Here is a 17088-nt window from a genome sequence, read left to right as displayed (position 1 = left end):
CTAGACTTCAGGGATATCACATTTAATGTGATGTGTTTTCTCCCAGGAGTTTCAGTGTTAATGTGTAGTCCTCATGTCAATCTTTTTGCATGCTAGCACAAACACAATCTTACTTTCAAAACTAGTTAAACTTGTTAAATTTTGAATTTTATGTGGTGAAGAGGATAGAATTTCAAGGCAGATACAGAAATAAGATGATTTTATGAAGAAAATAAAGCAATTAAAATAATTTAAAAAGTACTACAATGTTGGCTTTAGCTAAAGAATAAAACAAATCAGCTTGGGAGCAGCCAGCTGGGAGGCTTCACTTCTTAGGTTGTTACTGGGGTCTCACACCCAGCCTTGCTCCTCTGTACTTATTGGTGCAGGGGCATCAGGGGCATCTTTTGTTATACAGCTCAACAGTTACAGCTAACCTAGTCGATCCAGAGTGAAATGTGATATATTACTGCTGTCATATTAAGCTACACCTTGTATTTCACAATAGATGCTATGTTGTGAGGTAACCATGTCAGATGATTGAGGGGTCTTTGTAATCATCTTTCAACCACACGTGGAACAGTCACTTTAATGACTTCAGTACTACAGCATCTAATTTTTTCCATCAGTGAACATCTCTATGTGCCTTAATGTCACCATGAAAGAAATGTGGGATGTTTCTGCTACAAAGAACATTTACAAGGGTGCCAGGGGTGGGGGGGGTGGGGAGAAATATTACTGATAAATCTTAGTCTGTAGGATGGTATATGGCAGAACTCAGAATGAGCTTTTAAACAGGTACTGTTAAAGCCTATAGCAACAACTTGTCCTTGAGGAGCAGACATCCATAGCCAAAGAAAACAAAAAATGGAGAACTGTTAGGAAAGAGGGAGGGAAATAAAGGCAGCAAAATATATGGCAAAAGAGGAATTATGAGTATTTAACGTCTAAAATCTAGATCAAAGAATTCAGCCAAAGGTGTTTCCAAGTTATAATTCATATGCATATTACTGAAATCATTAAGCAGTACCCCTTGTGTCTAAAAATTTACCGTAAGACAACAAGCTTCACTGGATAATTACAGATTAAATTAGAAACTAAGTGTTAACCTGCTCTCTGCTTCTGCTGTCCTGTCCAAAACCATTTTTCAGCACATGGTTCCTCCAACTACCGTGATTTTACTGGACAGGCTGAGTTCTCCAATTTAGTAAGTGACTTTGTATGTTCGTGTATGTACCCAGCAGTGTGTAGGAAAAGCTATGAGGCTTTCAACAGCAATTAAAATTGGAAAAAACAAACAAAGGATTCCTGACAAAAGGTCCTTGGCGACACTTTTGTGAACGAACTAGTGATCGAAAGTAAGGTGTCACAGAATCACAGTTTAGTTTGTGTTGGAAAGGACCTCAAATCTCATCCAGTTCCAACCCCTGCCACGGGCAGGGACACCTTCCACTGAGACCAGGTTGCTCCTGGCCTTCAACACTGCCAGGGATGGGGCAGCCACAGCTTCTCTGGGCAACCTGTGCCAGGGCCTCACCACCCTCACAGGGAAGAACTTCTGCCTAAGAGCTCATCTCAGTCTCCCCTCTGTCAAGGTAAAGCCATTCCTCCTTGTCCTGTCCCTACAGGCCCTTGTCCAAAGCCCCTCTTCAGCTTTCTTGTAGCCCCTTCAGGCGCAAAGACTCTGTAAGGTCTCCCCTGAGCCTCCTCCAAGCAGTTTGATGCAGATGTACACAGCAGTGCGTTTCCAACCATGCGGACGCGGGGAGCTCGTCCACTACAGGCACGGCACACGGAGGCTGGACAGGACCGAGCGCAGGCGGCTCTCACGGAACCCTCAGGCTGTGCTCTGACCTCACTAGAGCGGCCGCTAGAGTCCGCCGACCCCCTTCCTTCCGCCCGCGCCGCACGGCACTCTGGGTAGCGGCACCTAGAGAAACACGGCCCCCCGCCTTCAATGGCAACCCTTCAGCCAATAGGCAGGCGTTCCGCGTTCGGAGGCGGGAAGATCTCCGCTAACGTCCAATCAGACGGCGGTGGCATGGCAAAGAGGGCGCGGGCTGGCGGGCCTCGTCTCGTGCCGCGTTTCCAAGGGGAAGGCAGCGCGGTCGGTTGTATACCGTCCCGTTCAGTCCCGTCCCGCTCTGCGTGGTGCGGTGCAGCCCAGCCCGTCCTGTCCCGTCCCGTCCCGTCCCGCTGCATCCCGGCGGCACCATGAGCTTGGCCGTGAGTCGGTATGAGCCGTGCGGTGTTTCCCGTTGTCCCTTCGGGCTCTGTAGCGCGGGCGGGCTGCTTTGCTAAAGGGGTGGCCATCGCCGCTCTACGGCCCCTTAGGGCCTCGCCGTCCGCTCAGGGGACACCATGACGGGGAACGGGGTCCGGTGGTCAGTGGCTGGGGCCTGATCACGGCAGTCTCCAGCCACTAGGCTGATCCTTTCCGGGGGGTGTGGGGGTCAGACCCGGCACCTCCTGTTCTACCAGGGAGGGCTTAGAGAGGCTCGCCTCTCTAAGGTTTGTCTGAGGTGATGCAGCTTGACGGCGCTTTTAACAAGCGTTAGGGTAGGCGGTTGAGTTTCGCTTTTAGGTCCAGTGCTGTAACTGTTGTGTAATGGGACCGGTCTTATGAATTGTATACCTGGCACAACCTCTTCAGGTGTAATTAATAGGCTTGTATGGCATACGTGATCCCTGATTTTCAAGTCCGAGAATTTTGTGCTTCATGTGGTAAAAGTGGCTGTAGAAGAGGTGATGCTCAGCTCCTTGCACTTAAGTACTGCTTTGTCTTTGGAGGAAAAAAAAAACAACCCTCCACAAAGTTGTTTTATGCGAAACACTAAATAAACATTGCGTAGTCACATTCTTCTTCCAGCAGAGTTTGGCATTAATCTGCTTTCAGATTTCTAGGTTAGCAGCTTCACATGGTCCCATGGTGTAATGGTAAGCACTCTGGTCTCTTCCCATAGGGACTGAAAATTTTTTTCTCCCTTGGGGCTTTCTGAGCATGCTTATACCCTGACAGCCTTACTTTTATCCTGAGAAGAGAAGGCTGCCAAGGAAAAGAGGGCTGTCTTTGAGCAAGATTTGGTGATTTGGGGCGCTTGTCTCTTTTGCATGTACCAAAACAAAGCAGGAGGTCTTATGAACAGTGCCTGTATGTGTGATTGAGGGGATTTTAAAACAATCCGTAAATTATCAGTAAGAACTGTTACTGGCAACAAAGCTGATTTGTAACACCCAACACCCACATTAGTAACCAGACAACCCAGATGTCTTGCTTAGATAAGCTTCCCGCTGCATGTCTCTAAATTCTTTTTTTCTAAGCTACAGTTCACTAATAAAGCATTTTTATGAGTATCATTTCAGCTGTGCATTGGGTTTGTAAGGTCAAGTATTCTTTTTAACTGGCAGTTTTTCTGCCCTCTTTTTTATTGCTATTTTATTAACCAGAATGCCTGTGCTGATTTTATTTTGTGTGAGTAAACGGCAAGTCATTCAGCTTTCACAGTGGAATTTTCCATTCCAAGTGTTGGTTTAAGTTTGGAGGAGGAGCTGAGAAAAGATTGAATGGGTATGGTAGTAATCTATGCCATTATGGAGGGTTTCTTATTGGTAGAAAATACTGTTTACAGTAGTATCTTCTGAGTAGAAATCAATTATGCTGGATTTCTTTTTACACAGGAATGAGCTTTCAGTAGATAAAACTAAAAAGAAGAAAAGAAGAGAACTAACTGAGGAACAGAGGCAAGAAATCAAAGATGCCTTTGAGTTGTTTGATACAGACAAAGACAGAGCAATAAATTATCATGAATTAAAGGTAAAAGTGTGTTTTTTCTTTTAAACAATTTTATGGAAGATAATATGTATCTGCTTCATACTGAGTTTTTAAGATGTTGGCTGTATCTTTAAAAAACACTGCATGTTCAAGTTCTCTTGCAGGGCTAAAGGTCTAAGGACATTCAGGGGCATAAAAAACCTAAACCCCTGCACTGTTGTTAAGAGTGTGTACTGGGTTCAGCAGTAGCAGTTATATTTCTGCTTCTTAGTAGCTGGTGCAGTGCTGTGTTAGTGACTTTCAGCCTGGGGACAACGCTGATAACACCGATGGTTTTAGTTGTTGCTAAGTAATGTTTATTCTGACCAAGGACTTTCTGAGTCTCATGCTCTGCCAGGGAGGAGGGGAAGCCAGGAGGAAGAAGAGACAGGACACCTGACCCAAACTAACCAAAGAGGTGTTCTGTACCACAGCATGTAATGCCCAGTACATAAACTGGGGGCAGTTACCCAGAAGGGCTAGATCACTGCTCGAGTCAGGCTGGGTATCGGTGGGCGAGTGGTGAGTGGTTGTATTCTCTTTCTTTGTTATTTCCTTTATCATTATTATTGGTGGTAGCAGCAGTGGTTTTGTGTTATACCTCAGTTACTGGACTGTTCTTATCTCAACTTGTGGGAGTTACATTCTTTTGATTTCTTCTCACCATCCCTCTGGGAGCATGGGGAGAAAGTGTGGGGGGAGTGAGTCAGTGGCTACATGATTTTGGGTTGTCAGCTGGGCTTAAACTGCGGCAGAGTGAGATTTTCTTCCTACACTATATACTTGACACAATAACAGAATTGCTGTAGCATCCCACGTAACACTGGTTTGAATGCTCCAAGGGTTTACCTTGTATCAGTGACTTAAATGGGAAAAGCTCTTGAAAAGCTGTTTGCTTCTTTTTAAAGGCACTGTATAATCTGAAACTTGATGGTGTGAAAATCCACAGGTTTCAGATGCTTAGGTAGAAGTTGTAAATCAAGTTTGTAAAGCTGTTGACTAGAAGCCAGAGTTTACTCACTTGTATTTTTCTACAGGGAAGCCACGGATTGTAGGAATGAGGTGTGCTATTTGCTGTGCATGTGGAGGCTCAGCAGTTGCCACTGAAGGCTTCTCCTATTACTAGCTGTCAGCAAATAGAGGTTCTGTCAGTCATTCCTAGAGAGTCCTCCCATCTGGAAGTCTCTAGAAGGAGAACATGAAGTTTATTAAAGTCTCTTTAAATCTTTTTATGAATTTTTATTCTAATCATACTGCATCAAGAACAAAAAGGTTTTGGAGAGGCCAGTGTGTCTGACATGTATTGGGTGAGATTCTTTTGGGAAGGAATGCCTAAATCAATCTGCTGGCTTCATGTTCTGTCTCTACCAAGTAACTCAAAGAGGGTGGTGGGAAAAAACAAGAGAGTCTTATTTTTACTTTAATTGCTGTTTCAGGAATGTCTTAGGTACAGCAGTTCCCTTCTCTTTATTTCAGGGTTCAGGTATTTTATCTCTGCTGGAACCCGAGAACAGTGCTAGGGACTGTTTGGGTAACTTTTCCCACTTAGATGTGCTCTGAATTTCCAGCTGTCATAATTACTTGCGAAGCTGTTTTCTTAGCTGTCGAAATAAATTTTGTGGCCCTGAAGGTAATACTATAGAGGAACAGAAATGAAAAAAAAAATTATCTCCTCTACAAAATTAGTGGTTTCCCACTTCTGGTTTAGTATGTTTGTTGGTTTAGCGGAAGTCATTGTAGTGTGTGCTGAGAATTTGCCATCTCAGTTGAAATGGGAAACTAAAGGTGTACTCTTAGTCAATGGAAAAAGTTTTTTTTAAAAAAAAAAAGGTGGTTGGTTTTATGTTGCTCACTGGAAAAGCAGTAAAGTAAATTGTAAACCCATAAACATGTATACCTGCCCATGGCAGGGGGTTGGAATTAGATGATCTTAAGGTCCTTTCCAACCCAAACTATTGTGTGAATCTATATGCACTTAATTTGAATACTGAGTAAGAATAATTTGCAGAATGTTTTTCAATTTTATCTTTAAAAAGTGTCAGTACTTGAAATGTTTTAGAAGTGAGGAAAATAGATCTATTTGTCCTGAGAACTATGTAGTTGAGTCTATAAAATCCCTGAAAATGCAAAGACTATTTTTTTTCACTGTAACTTCATGTGTCATTTGCTACTCGCAGTTTTAGGTGGTTTTTAAATGCAAAGCTTTTCTTTTTTTTTTTTTAATTAATTTTATTTACTATTGTTGCTAAATCTCTGATATACATCCTCTTTTTTCGGCAAGAGGGTGACTACTGAAAATAAAAAGAAATCTTAAATCTGTATTTTAATCTTCATCTATGGTGGCACTTCCATTTTATTCCAAAAGGTGGCAATGAGAGCCTTGGGTTTTGATGTGAAAAAAGCTGATGTCCTGAAAATACTTAAAGATTATGATCGAGAAGCGACGGGCAAGATCACTTTTGAAGATTTTAATGAAGTTGGTATGTGTTTGATTGTGTATCTTTAGAGAAATTTAGTCTATAGAAGTGGCTACAGTTTTGAAGCAGTACTTTGTGTACTCTTTTAGTTATCTATTAAGAAATAGAAGTGGGAGATTTCATAATTTTCTTAATAAACGTCAGTACTGGAGGAAAACAAATCTTTGTATTCTGAATACTCAGTTTGATCTGTAGAGATGAATGTATAAAAGGAAATAAGTGTAGAGAGTCCTAAACTTTTTCAAACTTGCACAAAGGAATAAATACTAACTGAAAGTGTACATAATTCTTGTGTTGCTTATGGATGTTGTAAGATTCTCCTTCCTGCTGTGGAAAAAATGTTTGACATAGTATTTTGTGGGAAGGAGGCATACTTCCTCCACGAAAACACAGACAAACTGCAAACTGAGTACAGACTTCACACATATCAAAGATATGAGAAGTTGAAGCAGATATTAAATATTGTACTTCAAGGATTTTCAACTGTTGATAAAATCAGTGGAATTTCATTAGGCTGCTCTTTTCATCTGAAGATTGCATATTGCACAGTTTGACATACTTTGAGTATGTAGTGATTGCAGGATTTTTAAAGATAAATCTACAAAGAAAGTTGAACTTATACAATTTGTTTACCAGAGGGAAAAAAAAAAAGCCATGTGGGATTACTCAGTGTATGGCTTTATGTCTCAGTTTTATTCTTCCAGTCTATGTGTTCAAGGTATTAGATTCCTGTAAATCTTCTGAAAAAATACCCTCGGTGTAGTGCATATGTATTTGATCTTGCTGATGAGTAACAATCTTTTTAAAGTGGCAAAACAGTTACTGGTTGAAATGTGACAAATTTTAATGACCTCACAGGTTAGGGTTGGACAAAATGTGCTGTTAACGGCAGGTAATATTTTTGTAGTTGTGCCCAAGGCTAGAGCAAGTTGTATGTCAGAAAAGAACCAAAAATAAAGCCGTTGGGGAAATACACGTGACCAATCCTGATTTAATTAAAACAAAACAACAGGTAAACAAATAAAGCATATTAATAGTAATTAAGTTATAATTACATCATTATGCTATAATATCATAGGATTGAATATACTGTAGTTACTGTGTAATTACTTTTTAATTCCTGATGTTCAGTCATGTCGTTGTTCATTGTTTCCTGTTCATTTTTCATTGTCCCTTGCTTCACTATGGGCAGTCAATACTTGCTCTGAGAAGCTAGGAAAATTCTTATAGGAAGCACAATATATACTGGGAAGGTGGTCAAACCTGTCCCAAAACTTGGATTGGATTTGCTGTGATGCAATATGACCTTGACACAGAATTAAACATGATACCACTTGTAGCAAAAAGGTTGGAGAGTTAGATAATATACGTTATAGAAGCTTTAATTGTGAAAAGCTGCTGAATAGAGCTAAGCAATTTTTGAGCTGTCATTTTTTCACAATCTAATGTTCTTCATGCCTTTAAATGTAGGAATAACCCATCTGAAATGTATAAAGATGTAATTACATTTTGTCTGGTTTTATATTGATTATGTTACCTGTAGTATTTAGAGACACAGCATTTTATTGTTCTTCAGCTAACATTACAGTTGTCTTTTTGCACACAAAAGGTAGAATTTTTCCAATGGCATAATACTGTCATGCAGTGTAGTTGTTTTAAATGAAAATACTCAAATTTAGTATAAATCTGAGGGATTTATGTAGACATACAAACTTCATTGGTGTAGTGAGCTTGTGTGAGCTTGGATCAAATTCTTTCCTGTCAAGTTTGCCACGCCAGAGCAGGTGTTCATCTGCAAACAGTAGCAGATGCTAAGTGGTTCTCCAGCCCCTTCCAGACACGGTTGATGTGTTTTTAATGCCTTGATGAAAGTCAGAAATAGTAAGCTCTGTAATCAAGACTAACGTAAAACGTGAAAATTTATTACAGTTGAGTCATCTGAAATAATCACTAGGAAAATATTTGATGTGGCAAGTTTGTCTTTTCTGTTACAGAAACTGACAAGTGGTTGTGATAAAAGGAAAAATAAAGACCAATTAATCCTTTCAAAATTAATATCTTGTAATTCATGACAGTCCCCTTTTCATAACCCCTGGGCTTAGGGGTTTGGATTTTGGGGGTGTTTTTTGTTAATTTGGATTTGTATTTAAAAGAGGCGTTCTATGTGAATGGTTTTCCTTTCTTAGTGTTTCAGTGTTCTCTCCAGGTCAAAAGCCTATCCTGATCAAAACATGAAATAAAAAAGTAATTGCATGTTTTCATCTGTCGAAGGTGATGGTCTTTTTTTCGAAAAGGTAAGTTTGGAACAGAGGAGGCATGTTTATACTTCTAATTCCTATTGAAAAGTGTGTTGAAAGCATGGCTGTGCCTATGTTGCCTTGTAGATTTCCACTGCAAACAGGTATGTCCAAAGAGAAGCTCTTTTGAGAGCTGGGGAAAAGAGAGATGAGAAAGAGAGATCAAGTATCAGCAAAACGCGTATTGAATTGAAATATGTAAAGCTGAAAGAAAGGGTGAAATCAGAAGAATATGTTCATCATATTGCTTTAGTCTGTTAAGGTCATTCTGAGTTTATCCTTTAGAGTATTTTAATCTAACTTAAGTATCCTTCTTACAGTGACAGACTGGATATTGGACAGAGATCCACAAGAAGAAATTCTCAAGGCATTCAGATTGTTTGATGATGATGACTCTGGTAAAATAAGTCTGAGAAACCTGCGTCGAGTTGCTAGAGAACTGGGTGAAAACATGTCTGATGAAGAACTACGGGCTATGATTGAAGAATTTGATAAGGATGGAGACGGAGAAAGTATGTGTTGGCAAACAAAAACCCAAATAGTCTGCTCTTAATTTTGTGCACTTTTTAAATATGGTCATGTCCTTTTAGATTTTCTTCTAAATAACTTTCAGCTCAAACTTAATTTACCTTACAAATAATGGAAATTTCTAAGTTTGGCAGCTACTAGTCCTGGAAACACATATTTGAGTCTAAAGTTGACTCGTCAGTAACTCTTATTCAGCCAATTATTAAAAAATTGGTGACAATGTACTTGAAAGTAGCTGAACCAGTACATGGGAGGTTCAGTGGACCTACATCACATTTTAATTTCCTTATAAATCAGTGAAAGGACTAAAGTGTTAAAAAAACCCTTTTGAATACCTAGTCAGTATTTCTCAGGTGATGTGCCACTGTGGTGATTTCAGCATGTTAGTCAGATATGAAGTATTGAGCTAATAAGTTGTGGTGGATGTACCTGTCTATGCAGGATCAGCTGGGATGGGTCTTCATAGTAGTTCTGAACCTCAAAGTTCTGAAGAGCATAGCATGAAAAATGGGTCTGGCAGCTGACTAGGTCCGTACAGAGTTGGAAGGGATCTGTTAACTAGATAAAGAATGAGTTAACAAATCCAGTTTATGCTTGTTAAATTTTCACTAAATTTTCACACTAAAACATAGGTTGTTTTCATTACACTGAAAGCACCCTTATGTTTATGTCAGAGTTTCAAGGACTACTTATTTGAGACCATGTACGTGAACACTGCACTTCTGACAGTCATCAAATCTTACTTCCAAGTTTTTCTTTCAGGATGGTGACTCATGTCTGAGCTTTCACAAGCATTTCATAAACTTTACCAGTTACAATAGTTTTTCTGCCTGTGAGCTGCTGCATCTGTTGGGCTCTACCTTCTCTTCTAGTGGAAAAAAAATTGTGTTCTCAGCCTTGTGACAGACACTCGTTCCTTCTAAACTGTTTGCTGTAGATGTTATTCCATACTTGTGAATACAATTGCTTAAGTGCTGAAATGACCCCTTTTCTTTCAAGAGGTCAGTGGTGTGGTATTGCAAACCTTTTGGAGACAAAGGTAGTGAAAGGCCAGTGATTCAACTGCCAGAGATGTGTTAAAGTTGACACTGTTTTTTCTAAAGTAAGTGCTGAGGTCAAGCGTGTGATTTCTTTCCTTATGGAGCTGTTGTTTTCTGGTGTCGGTCTGTGGTCTGAGGCCATGGTTCCTTAATAAATCCATACTGCATAATTGCAGTGTTCCTCCACACTCCCAGCTGTGTTTTCCCACCCATTTCTCATACTGACAGGATCTGATCCCACAGGTGAGATATCTTAAGGAAGCTAAGCCAGGAGATAACTATTCATTCACGTTTTTAAGTGTCATTTTTCTTGCTGGTTAGATCCCTGAACTGTCTCACTGCTTGATCAGATTTTCTTGGAGCTGCATTTGAGAAAACAGATTTGAGGGTTTTTTTTGGTGTTTCCTATAGGATAATTGAAGCAGGTCAGTGTAGTGAAAGCTGGAAATCCTTTTTTTAGGGACCTGTCTGAGTGCAGTGACACGCAGGATTGCAGCTGTGAATTCTGGTAGACAATAGGATGCTGTTTACTTACTTGCCTGTAGCAGGCAAGGAGTGATGTCTGTTTTCTCAATCCATTAGATAGATTGCTGGTCTAGGTAAGTACTTTAATTTTGACCTTGTTCTGCTTTTGAAAGGAAGAGTTGTATTGCTGGCTTTCCTGTATTTTAAAGTGTAGTTGTGAGGTGAGAGAGTAGAAATAATCTGCCATCTGAGATGTCAGAATCATGGATCAAGGGGGTTTATTTTGTCGTGGCTATTTGGTCACTACCAATTGAATGTAGACCATTAGCTCTTTTCAGGAAGTTTACCGAATCATAATTATTTTGCATCAGTGCTACATTTTTGAAATCAGGTTGATCAGCTACGAGTGGGTGGCTCAGTCTCCTCTTACTCATTCATCCATTCCTTCTCTTTGTTAGGGCAATCAAGCATGAGATCGAATGTGGAAGATTGACAGCATAATGTTTGTATATGGTGCTGTTTATCCTTAAGATTCTGTGTGTTTTCTGTACTTTAAAGGAAACTGATGCTGTTTCTAGCTTTTTAAGATTTGTTCTAAAAAATTGAACAATCCTGTGAATCGCTGCTCCATTTAGCTTCAAACATCTGGGCCATGTAACAAAATCTTGCTGTCATCTAGCTCTCCTTGTTTTCCTACCCCTCCCCCCCAAAACAAAACAAAACAACCCCAAAAAAACAAACAAAAAAACAAAAGCAAAACCCTGAAACTGTTAGTTGGTAGCATTGTCTTCAAATACAGGAATAATACCACTTTTGGTTTAGCACCCTCCTTAGATTTGATTTACTCATAGTAAAATCAGGTCTGTTGTGTGATACCCAGGCTAGTTGAACCCTTGGGTTTTCAGCAAAACCTCTGAACTGTACTGGTACACTCTAGGTAGGTAAATTTCTACAGAAATAAGTATTTTTTACGTATTTCTGTCTGCCTTAAAAATGTAAGTACTCTTATTTTTGTATTTCTGGTCTTAGGAATGACTTCTGTTTTGTAGTATGAGTATTTTTAGAAACTCCATGCTGTCAGTTCATGCAGCTTTTATTGTCTTGTGTGGATGCATCTGAGGAAATAGCGTCCAGTTTTAGGTCTCAGATTTTGGCACAGAATTAGGAAAAAAAAAACGAACAACAAAACCCTTCACTGGAATAATATGCTCTTTTAACCCCCCAGAGCCTAGGTCAACATCTTCTTTATATTATCTGTGATACTAGTTTGTTCTGTTGTGATCATTTATGTCATGGAGCTCAGGGAAATCTGACACTAGGAAAGATGGTGGTTGCTTTTTATTTTATTGTGCCTAACTTGTGAACAGATCCGAAGGCTGAGCAGGATTTACTGGGTTACTGGAATTTGTAACTACACTTTTCTTTGCAGTTGGTTTGAATGTTATTAAATTTGCTTTCATTATAATGCTGTATTTCCACTTTGTGGCATTTTTTAACAGTGATGTTTTAAGCCAGAGAATATTTTGGGGAGGATGTTTGTGCTGTTATTGTGCTGTTATTGTGATAAAACTGTGGAAATGCATTTCAAAGTCATGCAGTCAACATTATGCTTATGTGTAGTAGAACGTGATGTAGCTACATGATGGACTTACATTTCACAGCATAGAGGCCTCACCTAGACTAAATCTACTCATTTGATATTTTTTTACGTATGTTGTAACAGGGCAGATTTAGATTTATTTTTTATTTATTCTTTAACATAGTTGTATTTGTTTGATTTTCTTCTAGCTGTAGATGTAGTTCTTACTAGTGTTTTGTTTAGGAATAGTTTGGGCACGTTGGCTGGGACAAGTAATTGTCAGGGAAAATTCTTCGTGCATGTCTGGTCTTTTCCATACTGCTGACTTTAGTCATTCTCACTACAGTAATTAGTTACAGACTGACCATGTTCATTGGTTAACTCTTTTAAGGTGGCTCTGTTTTACATATGAGCAAGGTCAATAGCTTAGGTATAAGTGCAGCAAAATAATTAATGACTGCTAATTAATTTATTATTATGACTTAATTTCTTCAACTATGTTTGTGTGAAATTTCAGTTAATTATAACTGAAGAATGAAGCAAGTTCACATGGGGAAAAGCTTTTCAAAAGTCCATTTAATTCTATCAAATTTATGGAATCATTAGTAAATTATCTTAAAAATCATTTTGTATTTGGCAAGTGTTACAGGTTTAAGACAGAATTTCATGGTTTGGGTGGGTGATTTGAACATAAATGAATCATGATTTCAAGAATAAAACTGAATTTGATCATAACTGGAGCTTCAGTGTTGTTGCTTGAGAGGCACTTATTAAATAAAACGTTAATGGTAGATAAATTTTTATACTACCTAAAAAGTTATAGTATTAAAGTATGTTTTTGAAAAGCCATCTTATGACATACTTTTTTGAGTGCTTTGGTTTTCTTTCTATCTTGTTTTACTTTTCTAATATTTTTACTTTCCTAATTATGAGTAATAGCTTGTTAGATGTGAGATTCTGGCTTAAGTTTTTAAGCTTGCATTCTGACCTTCGCATGCTAAAAAACAGTGTGGTTCTAGAAACAAAAAAAAACAGACTTGTTAACTCTAACTAGTAATGGATCAGGCACGATTAATACTGATTGGGAAATGTTTTAAGCAAAATGCGTAATACAAAAATGCATTATTTTATGGTTTGTGGATATTTGCAGTTTGTCTAACAGATTTTCTCCTTTTCTACAGTCAATCAAGAGGAGTTCATTGCTATTATGACTGGAGATATATAGCATTAGAAGAAAAGAAGTGAACTCAGCACATAAGGGAGGAATCATTGGCAGCTTCCATTACAGTGTTTTCTACTTCCATTCATTTCTGTAGCTGGAGTGATGCAGAAAGTTACTTTCCTCACAGGACCAAATAAATACAGGCTATACACATTGATAGTTCGGTACTTTGTATCATAATTGATACATCATTTTAGAACAAGTAAACAAATGCCGCATTTCAGAATGTTTGAGTAGTCATTTGTAAAATAGCTTTGTATAAGATTTCTAAATTGTATCATAAGAACCTTTTGAAGTTGATTGTGTTAGCATTAGCTGTGGACTTACTTTTGATACATAAGGTTTGACAAGCTTCCATTTTAATAAAATGTTCTTTTGCTACTTGAAAGTAGGTGCTTTTTGTAGTTTTATCTGAACTGGACTAACGTAAAATCCTATAGGGAAAATAATACTTTTTTCACTTACAGGCTTGTACTTCCACTGTTCTAGATGAATGGCAACATTAAATGAGCAAGCATTTACGTCTTCAAAGATGCAGTTTTTTAACTCTGTATTACGCCTGTGTGATAGCAAAGCACAGGCAATATAGAATCATAGAATAGTTGGGGTTGGAAAGGACCTTAAGATCATTTAGTTCCAACCCCCCAACTAGACATGATGATAAACTGCATCAAGTTGACTTGAGATGTCAGCCAACAGATTTGATAGCTATGGAGACAATGACAACTGTTTATGATGAGTAGGTGCACTTTCTGCTGTATTGAGTTAGAAGAAAAGCATCACAAGGAATGAACTTTTAAAGTAGTTGAGACTGAATGTGTTTCTGGTTTACCAGATGTCTTCCAGAACAATTGTTATGGGTTGCTCTTCTAGATTTTCTGTATATTGGTTGTAGTTTCTTATTTTTAAAATTTCTCTCCTACATAAAAAAAAGAACAGCATACCTTTAAATCTTTGTCAGTCCTATGTTTATTGTCAGAAAAACAGCTGCTTTTAACTGTCAATAATCCTGGGGTTATGAACAGGCTTGCCCTGCACAGACAGTTGACACTTGGAAATTATTGAAGACAAAAGTTGAGGTCATCAAAGTTAATAGATTTTTCCTGTTATTTGTGAGTGGGTGTTGTGCCGTTCTTGTCTGTGAAATACTGTGTAGCTCTCTATTAAGCCATCAATACCAATCATACAGAAAGTTGCAGCAATTCAAAATGACTAGCAATGGTTCTGTGGAAGTATAGAATCACAGAATGGCTTGGGTTGGAAAGGACCTTAAAGCTCATCCAGTTCCAGCTCCCTGCCACAGGCAGGGACACCTTCCACTAGACCAGGTTGCTCCAAACCCTGTTCAACCTGGCCTTGAACACTGCCAGGGATGGGGTAGCCACAGCTTCTCTGTGCCAGGGCCTTATCACCCTCACAGAGAAGAATTTCTACCTAAGAGCTCATCTCAGTCTCCCTTCTGTCAGGTTAAAGCCATTCCCCATTGTCCTGTCCCTACAGGCCCTTGTCCAAAGCCCCCCTCCAGCTTTCTTGTGGCCCCTTTAGGCACTGGAAGCTGCTCTAAGGTCTTTCCTTAAGGAACCTTCTCTTCTCCAGGTTGAACCAGCCCAGCTCTCTCAGTCTGTCTCCAGATCAGAGCTGCTTCAGCCCTCGCAGCATCTCTGTGGCCTCCTTTGGACTCGCTCCAACAGCTCCATGTCCCTCTTGTGTTGTTGTCCCAGAGCTAGATGCAGGACTGCAGTGGGGGTGCTTTAGAAGCCTTGCTTTATATTTGCGGATGTGGCAGCGCTTTATGGGCTAGATAGCAACAGTGCAAAGCTTCATAAGCACAGGCCAGTGAACTGGAGACATCCCGTAAGTCGCTCAGACTAGGAGTAGCACAGAAAAAAACAATTATTATAGTGTTTAGTGATATTGTTTTAATGTTTGGCTTTGCTTTTCCCCTGCGTTTGTTTGGAAGATATTTTTACATTCCAAACCCATACTTGTGCTGCTGACTGGTGAGCTTCTTGCTGTTTTATGTACTGGCTTAACTGCAATTTCTGTTAGTTTTTCTTCATATTCACTAACCGTTTGTGATAGATTGAAATCCCCAGTGTGGTAAGATCTAATCTCTGATTTTAGCACTGTCTGCTTGGTCCCAGCATCGACATGTGTTCAGCTGTTTTGTGGGGCTCACACCCATCCTAGTGCTTTTTGATAGTTTGCTTGGTGTGTCATGGGATAGAGTTCCCAATTTTTTACTTTTTATTCTTTGTCAGGAAGAGAGTAATTTGGCAGCTCATTTAAATTTTGCCTGAGACGGGACAGTGTCAAGGTTTAGCAGTCATTGTGCATTTAAAAGCTGTGCTGTGAACGTGTGCCTCATTTCCATACTTGCAAAGGTGGGTTGGGGACTGGTCTGGAGTACCTGGGACAAATGCTTCTCTGTTGCCTCTGCTATCGAGGGCAGTGACGTCTGGTAGTAGTAAAAAGATGGCAGCTAAGGGAATGTCATAAAGCACTGCACTGAAATCCACTGGAGACTCTGGGATCTTATAGCAACAACAGTTTAATTGTGCCAACTAGTCTATACTTCCTTAATTAATCCCATGCAACTTTGAGGGAATTGAGGACCTCTAAACAAGTAAGAACACTACATCAGAGTGCAGTGTATACCAAATGTTGCTCTGCTGACTTTCTTTTAGAACAGTCTTTTCAATGCTAATTTTGTCACATCAGACATTTTTGGTTTGTATTTATTCACAGGAAGGTTTCTGTGGCAAAGTTAGGTCATCAGGAGCCAGAAAATGCCAGTGTGACAGTTGCATGTGCCTCATCGTATGGAGGCTCTGCCTGAGTTGGGAGACACCTCTGGAGCACTCTGGTGACATAGCTTTCTTCACCACATGAGTTGTTTCCCTTGCAGCTCGTTAAAGAGGAAAAGGAAAACCAAGACATCTTGGCTGGCTATAGAATGGAGGCAGTTTGTGAAGGGAAACGTGAGCAGAGGCACTGGGAAGAGACCTAGCTGACCCCAAGCTCGGAACTGGACCAGGGATCCATGCTGAGCCACACTAGTGCCTGTGCAAGGAGAAAAGCAACCTGAAGGTCAGGGCATCTGTGTCCATGTTGATCTCTCTCCCCCGTGTGTGGTGGTTATAGTGTGAAGCTGTGTGTGGAGAAATCCTTCAACTTTTAAAATTGTCTGAAACAAATTTTGCAGGTTATGTGGCCCCCAACACAAGAGGGATGTGGAGCTGTGGGAGCGAGTCCAGAGGAGGCCATGGAGATGCTGCAACGGCTTCAGCAGCTCTGCTCTGCTTGAAGACAGGCTGAGAGAGCTGGGCTTGTTCAGCCTGGGGAAGGGAAGGCTCCAGGAGACCTTAGAGCAGCTTCCAGTGCCTAAAGGGGCTACAAGGAAGCTGGACAGCGGCTTTAGACAAGGGTCCACTGGGACAGGACAAGGGGTGTGGCTTTAACCTCACAGAAGGGAGATTGAGATGAGCTCTTAGGCAAAAGTTCTTCCCTGTGAGGGTGGTGGTGCCCTGGCACAGGTTGCCCAGAGAAACAAATACATGGAGAAGAAATACGTGGAGTTCTGGGATGTTGCACCTTAGTAAACTTGGTTAGCAGAGCTTTTATCACAGATTACACAAGAACAGAGAACAAGGACAGCTGCACTAAATCCAGTTGCCACATGTGTTGCTT

The 17088-nt window shown here is 40.0% G+C and overlaps 1 protein-coding gene across 1 annotated transcript; it reads left to right on the top strand.

Moving 5' to 3' along the window:
* The first annotated feature begins 2162 nt into the window (after positions 1–2162).
* Positions 2163–13532, top strand: CETN3 (centrin 3). The gene is made up of 5 exons (XM_057404312.1): positions 2163–2213; positions 3658–3793; positions 6156–6270; positions 8885–9076; positions 13358–13532. Exons 1-5 carry the CDS (start codon positions 2194–2196, stop codon positions 13399–13401), a joined length of 507 nt encoding a protein of 168 aa, XP_057260295.1. The 5' UTR covers positions 2163–2193; the 3' UTR covers positions 13402–13532.
* Positions 13533–17088: the final 3556 nt, after the last annotated feature.

Source organism: Pezoporus wallicus, unplaced genomic scaffold, assembly GCF_028554395.1.
Source record: "Pezoporus wallicus isolate ANWC-B61680 ecotype Strahan unplaced genomic scaffold, APGP_CSIRO_Pwel_v1 contig_4322, whole genome shotgun sequence".
In the NCBI taxonomy this organism is placed as follows: Eukaryota; Metazoa; Chordata; class Aves; order Psittaciformes; family Psittacidae; genus Pezoporus; species Pezoporus wallicus.
This window is presented reverse-complemented; position numbering and strand designations above follow the sequence as displayed.

What these genes read in the sequence shown, in the direction of transcription:
- CETN3 (XM_057404312.1), top strand. Translation starts at nt 2,194, where the DNA reads ATGAGCTTGGCCGTGAGTCG. An exon ending in TAAATTATCATGAATTAAAG is followed by an intron (nt 3,794 to 6,155) that starts GTAAAAGTGTGT and finishes TTATTCCAAAAG; the next exon opens with GTGGCAATGAGAGCCTTGGG. An exon ending in TGAAGATTTTAATGAAGTTG is followed by an intron (nt 6,271 to 8,884) that starts GTATGTGTTTGA and finishes TCCTTCTTACAG; the next exon opens with TGACAGACTGGATATTGGAC.